This window comes from Myotis myotis, unplaced genomic scaffold (genome assembly GCF_014108235.1).
Source record: "Myotis myotis isolate mMyoMyo1 unplaced genomic scaffold, mMyoMyo1.p scaffold_m19_p_18, whole genome shotgun sequence".
Lineage (NCBI taxonomy): Eukaryota > Metazoa > Chordata > Mammalia > Chiroptera > Vespertilionidae > Myotis > Myotis myotis.
The window spans coordinates 19,671,080-19,694,068 of NW_023416322.1; the positions used below are offsets into that span (position 1 = coordinate 19,671,080).

General features: G+C 52.1%; 1 protein-coding gene across 1 annotated transcript in view; it reads right to left on the reverse strand.

The window, feature by feature from the left end:
• Window positions 1-658: 658 nt before the first annotated feature.
• Window positions 659-22,989, reverse strand: part of LOC118673559 (voltage-dependent R-type calcium channel subunit alpha-1E) — a 77,366-nt gene continuing 55,035 nt past the window's right edge. Inside the window, exons 31-40 of the mRNA XM_036344540.1 lie at window positions 20,611-20,738; window positions 15,743-15,839; window positions 13,615-13,720; window positions 12,675-12,782; window positions 12,078-12,178; window positions 11,738-11,844; window positions 8,222-8,333; window positions 4,223-4,403; window positions 3,200-3,390; window positions 659-1,735 (exon numbers count right to left, since the gene is read on the reverse strand). Of these exons, the coding sequence (XP_036200433.1) occupies window positions 1,205-1,735; window positions 3,200-3,390; window positions 4,223-4,403; window positions 8,222-8,333; window positions 11,738-11,844; window positions 12,078-12,178; window positions 12,675-12,782; window positions 13,615-13,720; window positions 15,743-15,839; window positions 20,611-20,738 (1,662 nt within the window). The 3' untranslated portion in view covers window positions 659-1,204. The remainder of the gene's footprint in view (window positions 1,736-3,199; window positions 3,391-4,222; window positions 4,404-8,221; window positions 8,334-11,737; window positions 11,845-12,077; window positions 12,179-12,674; window positions 12,783-13,614; window positions 13,721-15,742; window positions 15,840-20,610; window positions 20,739-22,989) is intronic.

The following is a 22,989-nucleotide window of genomic DNA, read 5'->3' on the forward strand; positions in this document are numbered from 1 at the left end:
CTGGCCCATTGAATGTGGCTCTTCCACAAAATACCACGTGCGGGCGTGCACATACAGTGCGATTGAAACTTCGTGGCCCATGCCACGGGGCCAAAGAGCCGCATGTGGCTCGCGAGCCGTGGTTTGCCGACCTCTGTGCTAGCCTTTCCCACCTCTATCGTAGTCCTTACTAGGCGTACCGTCTCCTCGGGGGAGTGGCAGGGAAGGCTGGGCCCAGAGGCCCACGGCCGCCAGCCAGGATGGGCTGGTCCTGCAGCAGCACTGTCCTCCACTCGGAATTACTTCTATTCTGGGTGGAAAACAGACTCTGCCTTGAGGCCGTTGGTGCTCCTGCCACATGGCCCTGCCCTCAGGGCTCCGTCTGACCAGCCTAAGGCCAGACCCGGTTCTCATCAGCTGGGGCCCTGGCCATACCACCCTTATCAGCGCCACAGGCATGTCTGTGGACCCTGGGGGACCTCCTTAGACCATCTTAACACTCAAAGCACCTACTATGCGTGATAGGCCTGCCGCCCCAGCACCGCTGCTCTGACCGCTCCTCCATGTGGGCTGCTGGGCTATGGCTTTGCTGGTCCAGACCAGCCCTGGCTGCTGCTGCCACAGCACCCTGTCCCCTCCACGCCACCCCTCCCTCCCCGCCCCACCCCTGGCATCCGATGCTCCTCAACTTAGTCTGTGCTTCTTTGGGGAAGCCAGCCCCAGGGTGACGCGTGAGATGCAATGGCCCCAGCGGATGGTGCTGGTGGAAAACAGACTCTGCCTTGAGGCCCTTGGTGAGGGAGGGAGGAGACTCCCTTCCTAGGGTCACCACAACCCCCCGCCCCCCCAGTTATGAGCCAGAAAGGCTTCCAGGCGTCGCAGGGCAATGGACATGGACACAGGCCAGCTCACTTCCTCCACGGCTTTTAGCAAAGTGGGAAGGGGCAGTGGAAGCAGAGCGATCCCGGTGTCCCCTCTCCAGGGGCCACCCTCCATGTTCTCTCGTCTTCTTTCCCCAGCAAAGAGGCAGAACTATGGCAGTGCCCATCTTGCAAAGGGAAGTAAAGCAATTTGGTGGGTTCGACTGGTTGCCGTTGGTCCTTTCCTCCTCTGATAAGCACACGGTCCTTCCCTCCTCCTCCCCCCCGGGCCGCACTGGCTTCCCAATTCGGTCTTGGTTTTCTCCGTGTGAGAGAAGAGCATGCATCGGAGGGGGGAGCAGCCTCTAGCATTTGTCGTCTTCTTCCGTGTCACTCAGGAGGTCGCTGACTGCTCCACACATCATGCCCGGCCCCGGGCCCCCACGCCTCCGCCGCCGATAGTGCCCGTTGGGCATCTGCCAGCTGTGTCGCAGGGGCGGGGCTGAGCCGATGGTGTTGGCACGGCCCAGGCTGGTGGCCACGGCCGCTTCGAAGGTGAGCGTCTCCTCCTCGCCGCAGTCCGAGGCTTGGGCGTCTTCGTGCAGGGCCAGGTAGGGCTCGGAGATGTAGCGCTGCGGGGAGGGGTGGCCGTGCGGGGGCCTGGAAGACTCGGGCAGGCCTGCGTCGTTGCTCTCCGGAGCCTGGGAGGTCAGCGGGGAGCCGCCCTCGCTCCCATCCGCCGGGGGAGAGATGCTTCCCGTGTGTCGAATCAGCGAGCTGTAGGACAGGAGGGGCCGAGGCTTCGGGGGGACGGGTGGGAGCTGCCGACGACTTCGTCTTGGGGTGCTGGTGTCAGAGATGGAGGGGATGGAGCTTTCACTCAAGGAGCCCGTGCCCTGTACAGCAGGAGAGACGTGGCAGGTGAGACTGGGCTGGGCACGCTCCCTGCTTGGGGCCCTGCTGAGGTCCCTAACCATCTCCAGAAAGCCCTGGAGAAGGGGTCTTGGCTGCTCCAAGTCACATCCATGCAGGGATGACAGGAGAGTGAGACACCAATACCATTCAGATTGGGGCCTGTCAGCTTGTGATACAGGTTGGGTTCGGTTTTCTGGGAGTCTTGCTAAACTACAGGTCCAGGCCCAGAAGATCTGGGGGAGCCTGAGACTGTGCATGTCTAACGGGCTCCCAGGTGCTGCTGTCCACGGCCCACGCACGCTGAGTAGCAAGGATTTGGAAGCTCTATGTACAGGCGTGGGCAAAGCAAAAGTAGGTTTCCAGCTGTGAGTACGTGGTGAAAGTTTAATTTTCCATACGAACAACTGTAAGCCTACTTTGCCGCCCCCCGCCCCCCATGTAAAAAGTGGCCCATTGATTGACAGACCTGCAAGTGTCGAGAGTAGCACGAATGCTCCTCTGGGAAGTGCATCTGAGGGAAGGGCATGCCTCCCTGTCCTCACTGTCTCCCTGAGGTTAACAGCAGCTTCTCTACACCAAGCATGTCAAACTCGCGGGCGGCGGGCCACATGCCTCGTTTATTTACACCCTCATCTGCTGGTTCAGGCCTGACCTGACCTGCTCAGGCATTCCCCAGGGTCCCTGGGCTCAGGTGTTAGTAAACGAACCTGCAGGACAGTTTCTCAAGGTGTGTGTGACCTAGGAGCCACCGCCTCCAGGTCTCCCGGGGAAGGGTCCCTCCCCGTGCAGAATCCCGGGCGGCGGGCCTCACTACCGGAGCAGCCGCCTCAAGGTGCCAGGCGTGTGCCGTTTTAACAAGCCACAGCGGATTCTCTTCTGCACAAAAAACTTGAAAACCACCGCTCTAGAAGCGCACTTCCCAGGTCCTAGCTGACTGTCCCACTGCTTCGAGGGGGCCTCCCATCCGGGCTCTGAGAACCTCGGGGAGAAGTGGGGTGCGAGTGAGGGGTGGTCGTGAGGAGGAAAGCAGGCCAGAGAATGGCTCTGGTAGTTATTTCTTAGGCACAGGCTGGTGTTTCTACAACAGGCCGGAAGGAGGCTGACAGCCAGGGAGATGAACTTGAATCACTGTTCCAACGCATACCAAGGCTCATGTGACGGATCCATGAGCATTTTCTGGCTAATGGACCATCCTTCGCCTCTAAATCTGGCTGAGACATTTGTGAACTTATTTGTTGGGACTCTGTACCTCAAGATTTTGAGGAGTGGAATGATCCCTAGACACCATTGTCTTTCTTGGGGGACGGTCTGCTTTCTGTGAATTCATATTAGAGCACACGGCATCTAGGTCTGTGTGGGTGCTGGGTGCCCCCCTTTTGGACCTAACGTCAATGACCACCCTTCCTGGTCTTTCTGCAGGGGCTCGGCTTCCTCTCCATGCTCACCTGTCTATTGGGCGTCTGTGACCTGCCCTCACTGGGCGACCTGGACTGGCGACGCTCTGGGGACTCCCAGTCGGCCTGGGTCCCTCGCTCCTCTGAGTTGCAGCGGGAGACATCGGGGGAGAGAAGATGCTTTCGTTCTTTCGATCGTCCCCGCTCTCTGCCCCCTGAGCGGTGGGTGTCAGACTTGTGGCCTGGGAAAGATGACAAAAGCAACTGATCACAACTCTGAAAAGAAAGTCTCGAAGCCTGGGACTGGGCGCCCAAGGCCCTGGCTTCTCCGGGCGTGTCAGCAGGTGATCTGAAAGGGAGACGGGAGAGAAAGGCCAGAGAATCACCCCTGGGCTACCAGGTGAGTGGGCAAGTTGCCACGGGAAGCCGTGCATGTCCAAGGATGTAATCATTTCTCTCCTGCTGCTCCTGTTGCAGCATAAAGCTACAACAGTTTAGAATCGTTGCCAACAAAAGGGTCCAGCAATCCTCTAGGTCCTGAACATGGGTGTGTAACTTTAGGGGTGAAGATGACCGCAGCAGAAGGAAATTAAGACGTTGCTATGAACTAAATACCCTGGTATTACGTCAGCTGTGCCATTGAGAATCCTTGGACTTCAGTTCTAGTCTCAAGCCTGCCGCTTACTGGCCCTATGATACAGGGAAGTCACTGCTTTTTAAATCTTTGTTCATTTAGCAAAATAAGAAAGCTCCAATACGCAAAACTATGCCGGGTAGCATTCTCTGGGTTGAAGTGGACTTGGTGCTTAAAGCCCAGCCCCTGAGGGGGTCTCTAATACATTCCCAAGGAGCCCCAAGCATTCTGCAGACCCTCTGAGAACCTCAATTCTATGACGTCTGCAAGGAAGAATCTCCCGGGCCTGTTTCAGGGTGTGCGTCAGATACGGGACCCCTTGGGTAAGGAGCACTCTTCCTTAACCCTCATCGCAATTCTCTTCCAGAGACCTCCAGTCCTTGCCAGAACCTGCCCATCCAGGCAGGAGCCCGAAAGGCGAACAGGCCAGACCTCCTTACCGGAGTCCGAGTTCAGCCGGTGGGCTGACAGCCGCAGGGAGGAGTGGTAACTCCGGCGCCGGGACTTGTAGGTGTTTTCACTGCTTCGCTCCATGGAGAATTCCTCCAACCACGAGGAATTTGAACGCTTGTCCCGAATAGTGGAAAACGAACGTCTCATGGAGCTGGGGTCTGTTACTACCTGGAAACAGGAGCCCCCCCGAGGAACACAGGTAGGGATTAACCACTGAATGGGTCTATAAGAAAGAAGTGGGACTGAGGTGGCTGAAGACTGCAAACTGTGACCACCCTTGAATCCCTCTTGCTTAGACCTTAGCTGGAGGAGGCTATGGTGGAAAATGTCTTTATGTTAGGTCTTTACATCACTGGTCCCGGGTCTCGCCTTTATGCTCAGGAGAGCAAGCGGCTGAGCGTACTGTGCAAGCTTCCCACAAAGCCACCTCCACAGGGACTCAGCCAGGACCTGCTCTGATCTTTGAGCCACTTTGAATATGTGAGGGCAATTGTCAAAGCGTCTGTGCTATGAAAGCAGCGTGGCTTGGGCTTGGGCGTTCGCCAGAGAAGGCCTGTCCTACAGCACCAGAACGTAGAAGACCTTGTCATGGAGCAGCTACTAGGAACATGTTGCTCTCCATCATCCATCCCACCTTCAACCTTAAACTTGGGCATTTTGCTTTGCTACAGCAGCTAAAAACAGATCCATGTCAACTTCTTGTCTCTGTCAAAACTTAATGTAAGACAGACAGACAGAAAAAAGAAGCCAGGAAAACAGACAAAGAAATGAGGCGTGGCCTGCACTGGTTAGGACAGACAGTCCTGACACAGAGCTGTGTGTGTTTAAGTAACTGCCTACATGCTTGAGGAGCCAGGAAAGGGAAAAGGAAGGAGAAACACACAGCAGAAATCCTGGGAAATATTTCTTGCATGGCTGGTTGAGTCTGGAGGATGTTGCGCCCATCTGGAGGGAATTTTGCTATCTAGGCTGTTGTGCTTAGGGCTCCATTGGAAGCACGTGTGGAGGAGCAGGTTGTAGAGAGAAGGCCCATAAGCCAGGATTTGCTCACAGGGAAGGGGTGAGGGCAAGTGCAAGGCTCACCTGGAAATATCAGATGTTTTTCCATAACCCACCAATTCAATACAGCCCAGGATGCCACTGCATATGGTAGGTGGTTGCTTTTTACCTGGGGATCCACAGTCAGGCGTGGCATAGAGGATGCCCTCCCCGATCCCGCATGCTCCTGGGTGTCCGGAGGAAGGTAGATGCCATGGTTAGAGGGCTGCACGCTTTTTAATTCACTAAACTCTGGCTCCTGGAAATAAACACAGCCAAGCTTGTGGGACTTGGTTCCATCTCATTGTTTCTCATTTCCAGTGGCTGATCCTGCCTCCTCCACACCAAGAATGGCTTTTAGAAGAGAGACTTGCATCTTTAAGGTCTGTTGTGTGTGTGTCTATATGTGCAGATATGTGGTATACCAGATGTCTCAAACGGTAAAGATCACTAAGCAATGCCTCAGATTTTATAGCTTTATATAAAAACATTATACTTTTTGAGAGTTGGTACTGTTGGGTTTATTCTTTTAACCTAAGAAGCTATTTATCAACGATATGGAAACCAGTATTCTAAAGAAAGTCAGAAAGATCTGATGTCAAATGTATTTTCTCAAACTTTAAAACACATGATCTTATTAGCAAAGAGTTTTCTTATGATTGGAATCATCTCAAAAAAAAAATGTGGTGGGTGGACATCTGCCAGAGATGCTCTAGACTGGTACAGTATATAATAGAAATATAATGCAGACCAATTATGTAATTTTAAATTTCCTAGTAACTACATTAAAAAAAACATGAAAATTAATATACTTATGTAACCCAATATATCCAAATATCCTCATGCCAATATATAATCAATGTAAAAAAAATGAGACATTTGACACTTTTTGGGTATCAAAGTCTTTGACATTGGTCTGCATTTTCCACTTGGATCACATCTCAGACCCTCAATCGTCACATGAGGGCAATGGCTATTGTACTGGACTGTGCCAATCTAGAGCATTAGGAGGTGGGAGTGACGATCTTTAAAGTCCTGTCCAACCCTGTTATGTTATTTTCCTGGTCAAAGAATGTCAGTTTGGCAAATGCACCTGCTCTAAAGAGATGGCTAGTGTCACTCCAGAGAGAGTGGAGCTGCCTCAGAAATTTTACTTGGCTCACCAAACAGAGCGACGTAGGAATATCTCAGACATCTGGAAATGATACCAGAAAAAAGCTATTTTTGGAAATGACACTCTAAAAACACTGGTGTCTGAGTAGGGCGCTGCTGAAAGTCAGCCTCCATGACCATTGGCTGAGTTGAGCGGTGTCTGTGGGAGGACTGCATCCCAGGACCTATGATATGTGCACTTGAGGAAGTCAGTGTATGCAGGACATGCTTTATATAGTACACAAGTCTGACTCGAAACACATGTGAGAACAACACTGCAGTCTACGAGTGTCAGAGGTGGTGCAACACACACATACACACGTCATGGCCACGCCTCAGCACGTAGAGCAGGGCCCCCGAGGGATGGGCAGGAGTACACAGTGGTGAGTGTGGAGCACAGGCTGACACCTGAATCACAGACACCGGTACTGACAATGAGATGAACACATATCCAAAAGTCCTGGCACTACGGCTCAGCCCCGGGGGAACCCGCAGAAATAAAGAAATCTCCCTGTGAAAAGAAAGGACACATTATTGAGATTTTCCCCACCAGACACATCACCAGGCAAGCCTTAAAATGCTGAGAGGCCCTTTTAAGGATCAAGCTATCGGTACCAATTAGTCCGGGGGCCTTGTGCTAATTCGCTCAGATAATTCCTCTAAGACTTCCCACCCATCTTGCCAAGAATACCCTCAGGCGCTCACATGCTGGGATCCCAGTCAGAGTGTGGTCTAGCTGTCTCCCCTACCCAACCATGTACACTCCCTGGACTCAGCAACCACAGAAGAATCACCCATTTGTTTGAGCTACTGAAATGTTCTGCTCCCTCTGACAGGTACCCATTCCATCAGACATGCAGGTCACTGTCCACCCACACCGTCCCCTCAGGATAGCTCAGGGGTACACAGGAGCAGTGGGGAGGGGTCGGGAGAGAAAAACACAGATGAATTATAATCCAAGTGGCATGGAACTCAGTACAAGCTTTCTACCTGGACTTTTGCAAATGTTGGGTTTTGTCTTTCTCTCTCCAGGCAATAACCACTTGAGCTGTAATTTTAATCTCGGCGGGAATTTCATGGCTGCTGAGCTAAGAATAATGGTAAGTCAAGTCTGTTATCTTTGGGAATAGCAGTTTAGGGTTTGCTAATATCAAAGCTGAAGTTTAACCTGTCCTCTCTTCTTCAAGCTTAGCTTGGACTCAGTAGGCTTCTTGGGAATTTCACCATTTATTGTAATGAAAAACTTTGGGCTCAGAAAAGTGATTTTAGGGACCTCTCGGAATGTATTTGACCCTCTAAAATGGTGGCCAATTGGTCTGAACCTGTAGAGGCAAGAGATTCTCACATCTCCTGCTGGACACTGTCTCTCTTGGACAGGCTACCCTGAATTCTCCAGGAGGTGGGGCATCCCTGACTATGCTAAGCTGCCCAGTGGGTGCCACTCATTCTATGACGATTTCTCCTAAAACTCCTTATCAAAGACAAGATTTTATGATGCTCCAAGGCATTAATGAATAGGGGTTGGCCTGAAGCAACATAAACTCCTCCAGCAGATAAGGGGCCCTTGAGATGGTAAAACCTAAGGAGGAAGCATTTGTCAGAGAACATGAGAAATTCCGCCATGAAACATGTCTCCATGTTTCCTGGGAGACAGCAGGAAACTCCCAGGGTCCTTGGTTGAGAGAACAGAAAGGGTTTTCCTGGTGGATTGTGGCTATGAAATCAAATTTGAAAAAGAGTGGGAGGGATCAGCAAACGAGGGAACTGTTTGGAAGTCTTGTGACTCATTCACTCACCAGAGCCTGCTCCTCCTGGAACTGTCCGTCATCGGCTGAGTCCATACACGCCAGCTGGAATATTTCCTGGGGGGAGAGCGGACTCATCGAAGGGTACCCACTCCGGCCACTCCTGAAAAGCAATGCCACGTTTAGAGGTAATGAGTGCATGAGCGAGAAACAGACATGCCATCGCCGCCACTACCAAGTCCCAGCCCCGGCAACACCCTTTACCAATACTCTTGGTGGGCTTTTAGCTTATAGGTGCCTGGCCCTAGAATAGAAACTCTTAAAAAAAACAAACAAACTACAAACACACACTGGAAAAGAGAAAGCACTGTTTTCAACCTGCATTTGGAACCCTTCCTCACTCGGCTGGTGACTCACATATCTGTGATGAATGACATCATTTGTCACACTCGGCCATATGGAAGACCAATGCTGGATTGTAAACCGGTTTCGGCTTGGTTTCTCCATTAGGCGGAAAAATGCCATACTTTAAACAGTGAACAGTCTGTTTAAATATTAAGCAGTCGCGGTCTTTTAAAAAAATTCCTCCATGCTCAGTAAGAACATGGCTTTATTGTGCCAACATCCCTGGCCAAACCAAACAATTCAGTGCCAGACACTGTGTCTGTTGGTTCCTGAGCTCAGTGGAAGGATTCCAGAGGGTGGGGAGGAGGTGACCTTGCCTGGGTTGATGGCTCTGTGGAAGAACGCTTAAGTGGTGATGTGAGAGAACACGACAAAGTCAGCCAAGTACTTAGAGGCTCTGAGTGAAGGGTATGGAAAGCTTCCTGTTACTAAACCATGTTTGGTCCCTGTAGATACTCTTAGCCAATGTGATCCACGGGGCTGGGTCAGGAGAGTCAGTCAATTGTCCTAAAATTTTGGCTGCTGCTGCCATAGATACCCTTTGACCTGCTCAAGAGTGAACTTCCTGATCCTGGGAGGAGGGGCAGCGAGCGGTCAGTGACTGGGCAGCTAGGAGAGAGAGATGAAGACCGTCATCTCGTAATTGTGCCTACTGTTAATGGCTCCGAGCCCTGAGCAAGGGCTGCCAGTTGCTTCAAAATATTCCATAGGTGCGACTTACTGGGATCACAGGATAAGGGATGAAGAGCAGCATTTTCACAACTGCTACAGAGCATCTGCTATTCAATGACTTAATGTCCATCGTCTTCTCCTGAGAACCGCTGGGAACAAGGTGAGCACTGCTGTTATAAGAAATAGGTCCCCCTTTGCCCTACAGAAAATAAATAATTTACCCATTGAGAGAATCCCCAATAGGTAGAGAGGACCCTTGGAATCACTGAACGACCTTGGAGTTGAATACTTTGACCTTCTCCTTCAAAAGCATTGTCTGCTTCTCGTCCTTAGGATCAAGTCCAGAATCCTGAACACGGCCTCTCGCATGATCTGGTCCTTACCTCCAAAGCCTTTGCTTAGCCCTTGCTCCCTGAATTCCAGACACACAGGACTTCGTTCATTGACTGTGGCAGGCTTCTTTCTGCTACAAGGCCTGAATACAGGCTGCCCCCTGAAAAACCTTTCCCTGGTATTTTTAATGCATCCTTCAAAATGCTTATCAAAAGTCACCCCCGTAAGGAAAAATGTTCTCTCTCCCACGTAACTGATCAGATCTCCCTCTCACGTGCACTCAGCTCACACTGCGTTTGTTTCTTCCTATCACTTCCCAGAACTGTGATTAATCACTGAAAATGGTTTTTTCTTTCCAATAATTCTGTTTCATGTCTGGTTTTCCACCAGATGCATGCTTAATGAGGGAGGAGCCTGTCTGTCAGTCACTGCTGTATCCTCTGAGCAGTCTCTACTTGAACAAGGCAAAGCTCTGGAAACACAGATGGTCCCGAGGAAGCAGCCGGCTGCTCCCCCAGTGTCCCCATCTCAGGAAATGTACCAACATCCACCAGAACCCGGGGACCATCCTTGACTCCTCCCTCTTCTTCCTCCACAGAGCACAGCAATCACCGAAGCCTCCATTACCTCTCAAGTCTGACCTTCTCTCCACAGTCATTACTAATTTACACCTTTGCAGTCACTTACTAAGTGGTGTCCTGTCTCTTGAACTGCTCTCCTCCAATCCCCTGAATCCATGCTGGAACCACGAATGATCTTTGTAAAGTGCAAATTGGATTATGTCACTCGCAGGCATTATCCTTGGATGAAACTGAACTTCTGGCTCCTGCTTGTGTGGCTCCTACGTCCTGGCCCTTGTCGCTCTCCAAGCTCAAAACCTGCCACCTCCATGAACTGTGCTCCACCTAACAGGCTGCATTCTTTAAATTGACCACATCTTGCCTCTCCTCTCTTGAAGAGCTGGCCTTCGAGTCTCACTTACCTGTTGCTTCTCAGGGAAGCCTCCTCCACCCTCAGAGTAGGCAGCCGCCTCCTCCACTTGCACAGCATCACAATAACTTGCCTTCTGCATTTTAACCGTTATCTTTCATTTCTTTCTCAGGATCTGTCTCTACAGGGACTGTGATTATATTGACCGCCACATCCCCAGTGCCTAAGCCAGCTTTGGAGTCACATAAATATTGGTTAAATCAATGAGGAAGAGAAGACAGAGTGATCCTATGATGGGAGGTAATTTGTACAGTGAATTGGTGTGGATAAGACAGATTGAATTGTGGGTGTGGGGGGGTCCCCTCCATTTCTAAGCCAAGAACCCTTGGAAAACACTAAATCCTTCCAATGAGGTGGTCTCACTCTGCCATCTTACCTCCTTCCTGCACAGATCAAAGAGCAACATCTGCTTGTTTTCTGCAGACAGGAGAATCCACACCCTGCTACCTCATCACATCAAATGTTTGCTAAAACGATTCATGGCCTTGGTCAGAATCTGGGCCTTTTCTTCCAGATGCGTTGAGTTGTGACCTCTGAAAATGATGCTTTTCAAAACCAGGTCCCCAATACCACAGGCAGAAAGAAATTAACGGCGTGAGAGGTTCTAAATGGCATTCTGACAGAGGTTGTGTAGTGATTACGGATTTCTTAAGAAGCAGGACTGGAGTAAATCCAATCACGAAAGCTCATTTACACTTCATGCCCTTTGCTACTTCAGTACATGCTTGACAGAAAGATAATGTTCCCATAAGATGTGTATGACCAAATTGGCGCCAAGGTTTCCAACTCAAAAGAGCTGGCAGATTCCTTAATTGAGTTTTGTCTCCATTGCCAATACAGAAAATAAAGAATTTTTTTTTTTTTGCCTGACCTAAGCTTCTTTTTGTTTATTTCGCATATAGTGTAGTGGGAAGATTCTAGAGTTAGAAGTAAATGACTTAATTCCTGTTTAGCTTTCTACTAGCCGTATGGCGTTGGGCCACTTACTTAACCTCTCTGGTGATGCTAACATACACCGTTCCTGCTCTTCTCTCCCCCGTCTTCTCAACCTCAGAGAAAGGCCCATTCAGCTCAGAGTTAGCATTATTCCCTCCACATTCCTGGGCCTGCATACTGGCACGTGTGACAGACACAAACAGGAGAGCCGTGCCCTCTGGCTTTACTCACAGGCCTGGAGCGGGGTCCTGCTGGAGGTAAGGCAGAGCTTTGGCATTGGCGATGATCTCCTGCGGCAGAGACGAGGGCTCCATGCGCTGGAACATGGGTGCATTTTTCTGTAGAAGAAGAAAGGAACTCAAATGATTATGGCAGAAAATGTGATATACTTGGATAAAATAGGAACATGGCTGATATCTTAATTGACTATTTTAACCTTTGACTCACTGGGTTTCTAATCCCCTGACCCTAGAAAGTTCCTGGACCCTGAACCCTAGGGATACACAGGTCTGTCCCTCAGGAGCCCTCATGTGACGCATGACCCACCCACCCTACTATCGTTGCCCTTCACCTGTTCCTCCAGCTGCTGCCTCTGCTTCTTCACCTTACTCTGCTTATAGTAGTCCATGATCATCATTGCTGCATAGATTTTGCCCACAGTCAGGTCAGAGGCTGAAAAACACAAATGGGGCATGGGAGGACCAAAGAGGAGGCAGATGGGGGGAGGGAGGACGCCTCAAGCTTTGTTCTCCACCCTCTGAAGCAGGTATGCGCCGGGCACTCTGCATGCAAAGTCAACAGGTCCCCACATGTCTTCTCAGGGAGCTTCCACAGCCGTCCAAGGAGGGAGAGACATTAGTAAGCATCACCGCCGCTGGTCTAGATTTCCATCTCCAATAGCACCCTTTCCCAATGGCATGAGGGCTGGATGCACAGTATTATGGGAAGGAGAGAGCTACACACCAAAAACTTTCACCTGAAACCACAGTGACCCCATTTGAGAAAATGTTTTCAATTAATAATGACAAAGGGGACTTAAGAAGTGAGGGCTTTTCGTTTCCTAAGGATAAAAGAACACGTTTCCCTTATCCCTTCGATCACTCTGTGTTCCCCTCAAAGATAAGGCCTTGGCATGCTGGGACTAGGGTACCCAGGGGAGATGCCATACCTTTGGGCATGGGCACAAGCAGATCTAGCATCTTCTGGGACAGGTGAGGCCAGATGGCCAGGGTCTCTTTCTGTAGCTCCGAGTCTAGCTGCTGCCTGTCAGCACCACCTGATAGAATAAGATAAACTATGAATAAAGAGCGCAGAGACAGAAAGAACAAGGAGGGAGTGGAGCTGCACCGGCATGGCACTGTGTATTCTCTGGGGACATCCCGGCTCTTAGTGGCAGTGGATCTTGCAATGCCGGGTCTTCCTGCTGAAGCAGCAGCACACAATGGGACTCCCATTCTCAGTAACTCAGGGACATCCTGCCCCAGAGATCTGAGGCCCCGAGACCACGGTCAGCTTCCTCTCGCACTGGAGCAGCCTCCCAGGTGCTCTGTGTATCAGAGGGGAAATGAAAAGAGCCACGCGGCGACCTCTCCTGCCTCATTACAGGGACATCAATTCTTCCAGCGACTCTGGTTGGAGTGACCTGGTTTTAAACAGGATTTGGATCAGGCAAGAGCAGGAGGGCTGGAGGCCCATTGGGAAGCAGTCAACCTTTTCTCTCCTAAGTCACTGAGTTAAAAATCAGAGGAAGCAAGGCCCGCCATGATAGCACCCGCCATGGAAGCCTTCCAAGGCGTGAAAGGTGCCACATAAGAAAAAAAGGCCACAATTAAAGCTCATTTGTTGAATAAACACGTGTGTCCAAAATGCTTACTATGTACCAGACACTGAGGCTCACATACTGTTAAAGCTGAAAGGAGCCTTAGCGATGAGCAACCGCTCATTTTGCCAGGAGGCAGCGGGCAACGTTGTAGTTATTGAACCTCAGGCGGACACTAGGACCCTAGTACTGGATTTCCTGGTCTCTGCATTGTTGGGGGGGGGGGGGGGGCAGTTCAGACATCTCTGCATGAGCCCCTCCAGAATCGCTGCTTCCTCGCTGGGCTCACCTTTGGCGATCTTGATGTCCAGAGCAGTCCGGATCAGAGCCATCAGGGTGGAGGTGAAGTGCACTGTCATGTCCTCCGCCACGGGCATGTTCATCAGGACCAACCTCTGTGGGTGAGAGAGAGAGAAACAGCAGGGGGAAGACGTATCAAAAGAAACCTTGGTGAGAGGGGAAGACAAGTGCAGAGGTCAAATGCAGAGACAAAAAAGAAGGGCAAGGATCCCACCTCTCCCGACCCTACTCTCCCTACTTCGCATTGGAGGCTCATTGCTGCTGTTTTGTGCCAACACCCCCCGCCCCAAATGATGCCAAAATCCAAGGGAAGGGGACTGGTCATTCTGTAGGACTCCCACAATCCTAAGAATGTCTTCCATAGGGACAGGAAGTGATTTCTAGGCTCAGGGAACGGAGTCAGCTCTGAGAAGGGGCTCCATTCCCTGTCAAGGTTGCTCTGTATTTCCGCGTGTCCTGTGAACACTCCCAAAGCTCAGACGGAAAGACAGTGAGGGGGAGATTTTGCTTTGCTTATCTGACCTGAAGAGACATCCTGATGCCCCCTTTTTGAGTCTTTAAGAGATGGAATTTGCCAGCACATGACTCAACATGCAGAAGTCCAGCTTATCCAATGGATGAGGTGGAGCAGGATGGGCAAGGGCAGAGACAAACACGGTCAGGTGAGAGGAGTGGGGCGCAGCGGAGAGAGCATGAGAGGGGGGTGAACGAGGCAGGAGCAGAGTGGGCAGGCCGTGTTCCCCTCGTCCAAAGGAAGGGATCACACTGAAATGGCCAAATCCACTTTCCAGAGAGTATCTTGCTTTAGGAATTCTTTCAATGTTTCCTCTAATCCCAACACGCCTTCTCTTACCAAGCTTCATCCCCAAACTTCGAAGAACTCAGGGCCACATTCTGCCATCCGGCATTTTGGAATGTGGCCATTGTGAGCTAGAAGGATGCCAGCCCCTCAGCTGGGCACGAGGAGCCATGTGCTGGGGTGGATGAGGGTCCCTAAGGGCTCCGTTCCAATGAGATCCTCTCTGGGCTGCTACCACTTGGAGAAGGAGAAGGTCCACCAGCCTAGCAGGGAGGGATGTGTCTCTTCCCAAGGCGGGGCCTCTAAGACTCCATGGGGACATTTCATGCAATGTGATTCCACAGACACGATGTCTCAGAGGCTCAAGCCAGTTTCTTGTTTGAATCTGAGTTTCATCTCTCTCCACTTCCTTAAGCATCTAGAAAAGTGGCAACATCGCTGTGGAGCCCCAGGCGCATGAAAGGGCTCAGCGTTCTGGGTCAGTCTCAACACCGAAGGGGAATTAGAAGTAACTATTCCTAATTGTGGAGGAAACAAACTCAGGCCACAAAGCTATGAGTTCCAGAAGGGCAGGTGATTCCCAAAGGACAATGCTGCTCTATGCAAACCAGGGGCGATCCCTCCACAACTGCAGGGCCGGGCCCCCAAACTCAGTCATGCCCAGAAGGGAAATCTAATCCTCAAGGCAACTGGGCCCTCGGTCCCCCATCCCATTGTGTCGCCCAGAGAAGTGGGCGGGGCTGGTGGGCAAAGGGAGCGGCATCCCGTGTCGGGGGTCCTGGGGTAGTCAGGTGTCTCCTTCATGTGACCTAGAAGGAACCAGGCCGCAGCCCCTTTCCACATCAGGGAGGAAGAACTTGGTTAAAAGTTTTCCTCTCTCCTGCAACATTTCTCTTTGAACCATGTTGAGAGCCATTTCTGCACTATTTCCTTAACTTCTCTGATGGAAGGTGCTCCTTTTCTATCTGCTCGGACAGCTGTGTGGGTAGGTGTCCTGTAGGCCACCACTCTGCCTCCTCTTAAAAGCAAACACACTACTCAATGCTCCCCTTGTAGGAAGCCACTCACAGGAAGCCACGCACTTGTCGTCAAACACAGATGACACGGAACAAAGCCCACGGTGAACAGCACTGCAAACCACCCGCTGTGTCATTTCGGGACGGCATCCTTCCGTGGACCTTCCTGACCCTTCCGTCTCATCACCTTTTTCCCTCCCCCGCCTCCCGAGCCCCGCTGCCTCCCCACGGCCTGGCCTCCCCACAGCTGGACCCCATGGTCTGTAGGTCCCTAGCCCAGAACAAAGGAAGGGGTGGTCTACCTTATAGGCCACTTTGGAGGGACATCTCTTGCCGAGGCCTAGCGGTGGTGACATGAGAGTCAGCATTTCATACATCTCAGTGTAATGGATGCGGCCACTGCTCAGGGAGGGGCGGCAGGTGGCAGGGAAAGGAAGTGGGGGAAGGATGCAGACGGGGGGTGGGGTGGGGGGGGAGGAGAACAGGCATTCCCAGAAGAGCCAACACAGACAGACCATACGGAACACGAGAGGAAAACAAAACGGAACGGACAAACAGGAAAAGAATAGGAAACCTGTTAATCAAGGCAAATCGTACAGGTGACTCCATCCTGGTGCGGGTTTATATCAGCCCCACACAGACCCGGGAACGCTAGTGGCACCGCCACGGGACTCGCCTGTCCGCTCCTCCTGGCCTAGCATTACCCTACTCCCCTGGCCACGCCTTCGTCCCGTACAACACAAGCCTGTCTCCATTCCCAGGGCTGTGTGCGCGTGGTATAAACCGGATAGACGGCGCTCCGGCCGTGGGTCAGAGTTTCCCGGCCTTCTCTCCTGCTCCGAACCCACGGGCGGGGCGCTGTGTATCCCTCTGTGCTGGGTGTGCAGCGGAGGCGGCGCCGTGGCAGTGGTGGCTGTGGCTGCTGCCGGGGTCGCCGTTGCTTCCACCTGGCCCTGTGGGGGGAGTGCCCTTGTCTCGCCAGCATGTCCAGGGCGATGGCACGCTGGAGGCAGAAGGACAAAGCCAGGTGGAGGAAGAGCACCTGCATGCCATGCTGCCCTCCCACTCTCCCGTCATGCGGCAGCAGGTGGCACCAGGGTCAAGTTTAAAGAGTCTCAGCAGAGGCAGCTGTTGGGCCTCCCGGGTACGGGAATCACTGCGTCACCATCCCCAGCCAGCTCCTGCCCGTCGCCCGGGGCCTCACCTTCCTGGGCCTCACCTTCCTGGGCCTACATCCTCTTCCAGCCTCCCCTCTGGGCTGTGCTGTGCCCCAGGGAGCCCCGCTCCCCTCCGCACCCAGCGAGGCTTCCTTATCTAGCGGGCTAGGCCTTGGATGCAGCTGGGCAGAGCCACTGGGATGTGAGCTCCCAGGGTCTTGCAGAGGGAGGTCCTGGATGCCCCTGAACATGTATGTCCTTAGCTTCACAAACAATAGACCTCCCCCCAACGCCCGCCCCTTGACAGTATATGGCAGGACATGTGCTCAGGAACCCACTGTCCTCTACTGTGACCTTCCTGGCCCCTCTGAGCTACTGAATTCTTCCACACGCCCCAAAGCGATCCCTGTTGACCTCCTCTCACCTCTTGCCCTAATTCTTCATTGTTTCTCACCTCCTCTCCTTCCTACAGCTTTTATAACTGTCCAGGCGCCAGAGGGCCGGCAGAGGTAGGGTGACTGGAATCACACCTGGGGACATTATATATGGGACCATGATGCTACTTTGCTAAAAGGAGGCGTGTCTGTCTCCAATGAGGGGAGACCAGAACTCTGCTTTTTAAAAAAGGTTTCTGCCTTCTCTGGTTAAATGTGCAGATTACAGGGGAGCGGGAAGAGTGTGTGTGTCCACCCACCAATGAGTGCATGGAGGTGAAGAAGAAAGTGAGAGGTCAAAACGGCCTTCATTATTAAGCCCTCAGCTCTTCCTTTTCCTGCGTCCCCTCCCCTCCAACCGTGCCCTTTTCCCCAATGTGACAGCTGCTGGTTCTGGGAGGGTTGGACCTCTTTAAACTCAAAGGAAAGCAACATGAAGGTTCCCTGAGGTGGCGCGGTGGTGGGTGGGGGTGGAGCGGAACAGAGAGGGGGGTCCGGGTGGCACCCCATCGTCAGGCGTGGCTGGGGACTGGGAGGCAAACCTTGCAAGCCACCCTGTAGGGGCAGTTCTCTCCCAGGCCCAGAGGCGGCGAGATGACCCGCACTAATTTGTACATATCCTTATACGGGATCCTGCCACTGAAAAGGAAGCAGAAGTGGGTTAATAGGGCACTCAGAGAAGGCGGGAAAGAAACGACAGCTCAGCCACGGAGGGCGTGGCCGGAAGAGGAAGAGCAGCTCTCCTTTCCGGGGCCGGGCACAGCCGGGCCAGGAGACGGATGCACCAAAGAGGCACCACCTTGCAACCTGCACTGCCCCCAATTTCCCAGGGCAATCGAGCCCGACCAGTGCCCAACGGGACTGCCTCCTGGCCAAGGGCACCCCGGGATACCTATCCATGTGGCCCACACCTGGCCAGATGCAGGAAATGGGCCCTGGCTCGAGCGAGGCCTGGAGGAGCACAGCCTGCCGCTTCACCACTGCTCTGGCTGCTGTCAAGCGCGGCTGCCGTGAAGTGGACGATGGCAGAACTGTTTGTTTTTCACAGTCACGGCCAACAGCCAGCTCCTCAGGCCCACGTGTCGGTGGCGAGGAAGTCCGCGTCTTTCTGCAGACTGCGAGACACACGTTGCCCATTAGCTAATTAGCGAGGAGCACAGTTGGCACGAGGGACGCTGCAAAGGGCTGTGCTGCTCTCTCTGGCAGATTTGTCTTGAGCTGGGCAAGCTCCCTCCCCTCCCCCCGCCCCTCGGGGAGCCTGCCCAGAGCGGTGCTCAGACAACAGCCCTGTCCCCTGCTCCACGTCACTGCCCAGCTCGCAGGCAGCTCGGTCTGATCCCGTCAGAATTCCAGGAACTATGAGACCTGTCTTACCAGCCCCCGTCCCCACGAGCCTGCTGCAGAGTTATGCTTCCTGTAAAAAGCTCAGAATCAACAGTTGATTCGTTTTCAGTGGCTAAAGCATCTGGTCCGTAGGCCAGGACAAGAAAGCAACAGCCAGGGGTCTGGACACATCCTGGTGTGATCAGCGGCTCTGCCTCCGAGTGCCAGGCCTCCCAGCAGCCGTGTGGAGACCTGGCCTTCGCCCCAGCTCCGTTCTTTCTGCCGGGTCTTGATTTTGGTGTTGATTCATCCTCCTCTTCCAAAGAGCAGCTTGTCAGTCCTTGAGAGGAAGTTAATCTGTCCATCTGTTTTTCTTACTGTGGATGGTTGGTTCTGCTATCTAGAGGCTGATGGTCTCTGGAACCCGTAGCAGCCTTCTCTTTGAAGACACTGACTCACTATCTTTGTCAGTCCCTTCACCCTCACCTCATAGACAAGGCCAATGAAACTCTAACCAGAACACATCAACGCCATGAATCTCAAAGCAGACAGAAGAGGTTTGCTTTTTCCTGTTTGCTCTCTCACAGCTCATGCATCTAAGTCTCAGGAGTAGTCCTCATGGCAGTGTTTCTTCCCAGCAGCTGGAATGAGTCAGGAGGGGCAGGTTTATGGCATCTGGGTCACAAGATCATGTGAATCCACAGGGAGCTGGGGTTTCTGAGAGCCAAGGCCGGCTGAGGGAGGCCAGGTGGGCAGTGACTGCCTTTGCTAATGGCTCAGGCTCCCAATCCGATGGCCATCCATGCTTTACAGATCGATAGTCCACACTTTCCAGTCACTTTCCTACATGGTTATTGCCAATGATAGTAACAGTTATGCACAACCAGCCTTCGAGGTTGGTATCATTATCACCATTTTACAGGTGAGGACACTCAGAGTGGGTAAGGGCCTTGTCCAAGGTCATGGAGCTGACAGATGCAGGCCTGGCTGCATTCCCCTCCAACACCCCGCCCTGGGCTTTCTAATCAGCCGACTACTAGAAAGTAAGCCCGGAAGGTAAAAGCCACCGCTCAGCGATTGGAACAGGAATGGACTTAGAGAACGCTGTGCCCGAAGTCACTACTAATTGCTGAGGGGAAGAGGACTTCTGAGTCACAGTTCTAACCTGTAACACAGTGGCCCAAGTTCAACAGCCTCGGGGAAGGACAGATCTGGGGAAGAGTCTCAGATGGGGAAGGGGTTCCAGGTGGAAGCAACATGGCCCGTTCCTGCAAAGGATGGCATTCCTTGTGGTATTTTCAGAGAGGGGCCCAGAAAGGATAGACTGGTGAGATTAAGTCCCCAAAGCGAAGATGACATGGGACAGGAAAGAGCCTGGGGAGAGAGCACTCACAGGACTCTCACCCGTCTTCAGCCACGAGGACCCAAAGGTTGCCCTTGAACTCTAAAGCAGGGATGGGTAAACCTTTTCTATAAAGGCTCACAGAGGAAATAGTATTGAATTTGAGGGCTATACAGTCTCTGTCATAACCACTCAAGCCTGCCTTGTAGTGTGACAGCAGCCTCGGGCAACCCACAAACAAGTGAGCATGGCTGTGCTCCAATATCACATTGTGAAACGGCATTGGGCCCCATCTAGACCCTGGGCAGGCATCGTCAACCCTGCTCTAAAGCCAGAGGGCATGACATCGCCGAAGAACTACTGGACAGTGAAAGAGAATGGTAGGTATCCCCACAAATCCCAACATTTAACTCAGTTTCATGCAATAGAATCCACAAGGGATCAGTCGGAAGGGCAACCTGCTTGCTTTTGTGTATACCTTCCGTTTTCTCACACTGGACCTTTTGAAAGTGATGAGAGGCATGAATCACTCCTGTCACTGACTGTGGTGGCCAGACGTCTGATTGGCCCAGAAAACCCTGGTCAACCCCGGTGATGACTCAACCATTAGGCAGGAAAAGAAGCTCCTCTGGGGATTGAACCCAAACACTCTGAGGAACCGACAGCGTGATGAGATTGGCAAAGAAAGGGACAGCCTGTCACCGAAGGAAAGAGAGGGAAAGGGACAGAGAAAAGCTACGTCTGATACCAGAGCCACGCTGAGGACCCGGCCTCTCCAACGGGCCACAGCCAAGAGGAGTGCCCTCTCCTCCTGTAACAGGCAAGCATTGGGTGGCTCTAATGCCAACCTCTTCTTTGAGAACTTGGCAGCCCCTCATACAGGCCCCAGTGGGATGGCCGAGCAGCCTACTCACCATGCAGCTCTGTCGTATTCTGCCCAGACGCGGACAAACTCATCCAAGTGGTGAGGCCCCAGGATGGACGAGTCCCGAGTCAGGTACTCGAAGTTGTCCATGATGACGGCCACGAACAGGTTAAGCATCTGGAGGGCACGAGGGGAGGGAAGAAAAGTTAGGGGAACCCGAAAGCAGAAAAACAGGCTTCAAGGCCAATCGACAATTCCAAAGTTTGTAAGGCTGAAGGCCCCGGCCAAAGCCTGTTGATCTTGCTAAATGCTTTGCATTTGCGTTATCTGTGCCACACAATTCGTTGTGCGAACAGCATTATTTCAGTTTTCTATTTGCAAAGCATTGTTATCTGTTCCATTTGTTTAACTGTTATTGTAGCGCGAGGGAGCAGCAGCGACAACATGCTCCAAGGCTGGAGAAAGCCAAGGCCTGACGCCCACTCTCCCTTCCTGCCCCTCCCCACCCCTGCTCCACCAAAGAAGTCAACAGAACTGGTGAGACCTCTCAGAGCCCACACCATGGCTTACTGCGTGCCGACTTGAAGCTATTCTTGGCTCTTGAGTGGCTTCCAAGACCCTGTTCTCCTATTTGCTTACTCAACAACATTTATTGTCTATCCCCTGTATTCCAAACAGACACCCAGGTGCAGGGGGTGGGGGTAAGGAAGTTCCGATTTTACCCCGGGGATCTAGTCCCATGCCTAACACACTGCTTAAAGCACGTGGACACTCTCTAGAGGTTGTCACTTGAGTATTCTTAAAGACTTAGTATTTAGTCAAGACTGCGACGTATTGCAAATATACAAACGTTACAGATTTTTGCCAAGAGCTAGGAAAGCAGCATCTGCAGGTGACAGTGGTAACAGAATTTGAATTTCATAAAATTTTCATGCTATGAAATATTATTCATCTTTGATTGTTTTTCTCTACCATTTAAGAATGAAAAAGCTATTGTGTTTTACAAATGCAGGTGGTAAATCGGGTTTGGCCCATGGGCTGCAGTATGCCTACCCCTGGTCTAGATTAGGCAGCTGGCAACAGGAATTACTGAAGGGGGGCAAACGAGGAGAGAGACCAGGGGACAGCTGTGTGCAGAGAGGACCCTCAGGAGCAGTGTTGAGGGGTAGCCATCCCTGAACCAAGCCAGTGGCAGGACAGCAGCCTAAACTGGACAGTTCAAGGAAGGGGAAGGGACAGGACTATATGGCCACAGTGAACAGCACTTGTTTTGTTGATTCCTGGCTGCCTAGCACCCGTTGACTGTATGTCTGCTCTTTTGGGGACCCACCCCTTGCCTATTCCTAGTTCATCTGGTTCAGTGGGGCACTCCCCTTGGGACCCAGCCTTAGCCAGTCATTGGATCCCATTCCTCTGGGCCACGGTGACTGGTGGTCCAATCAAGGCCAGTGAAAGGGTACTGAACCTTCAGGGCAAACACTTGTGCTTCCCTGTTGGTCTTGAACATGCAGGGACTGCTGCTGTGGTCTCGGAGCCTCAGGCTGGGCTGTTTGAGGAAAGAACTCCCATGGAAGAGCCCGGAGCAAGTGAGCTACGCTACACATACAGTGGAATACTGCTCAGCCGTAAATAGGAAGAACATTTACCCTTGGTGACAGCATGGGTCGACCTGAACAGCATTGCGTTAAGTGAAATAGGCCAGTCAGAGAAAGACAAATACTTATGATTTCACTCATATGTACAACTTAATGAACAAACTGAACTACCAAGCAAAAGATAGACAGACTCAGAGAGAGCAGGATGACAGCTCTGGTGGGGAAGGGGCTGTTGGGTGATGGTGAAGGGATTGAACAAAAAAGAATAAACTCATGGACATGGACAACAGAGTGGTGATTGCAGGGGTGGGTGGGTGGTGAGGCTGGGAGAGGGCAGAGAGGGGATAAATTGTGATGAAAAAATAAAATCGAAAAAAAGAAAAAGCTCTATAAATAGAAAAAGAAACTGACTCTGGTGATGCCTTCGGAGCCCCAGATCAAGCTGGCCCAAGCCCCCTGCCCCAGGACTCCTCATTGCCACATGCCTATAAAATTCCTTTCTGCTTCTGCCCATGTAGCCAGGCTCAGAGTCACTTGCAAGAGAAAGAGTCCTGCCTGAGACCAGTGGGCTGTGGGGGTAAGGGAACATGAGTCTCTGTTGCTGATTCCCAGGTTAAGTGGCTGGGTGGGTGCATGGAGGAGCGGTTATGCAGGTGGGGGTAACAGGATAAGGAAGTAGTCTACAGGAGGGACCTGTTAGAGTCTTCTCTGCAACACACAGAGAGACTGCTGGCACATCCTACTACGCAGCCTTCCTCCCTCCTTCCTCCCCACCCTCCCTCCCTCCCTCCCTCCACATAGAATGTACTAGTAAGTGGACGACTGAAGGTTTA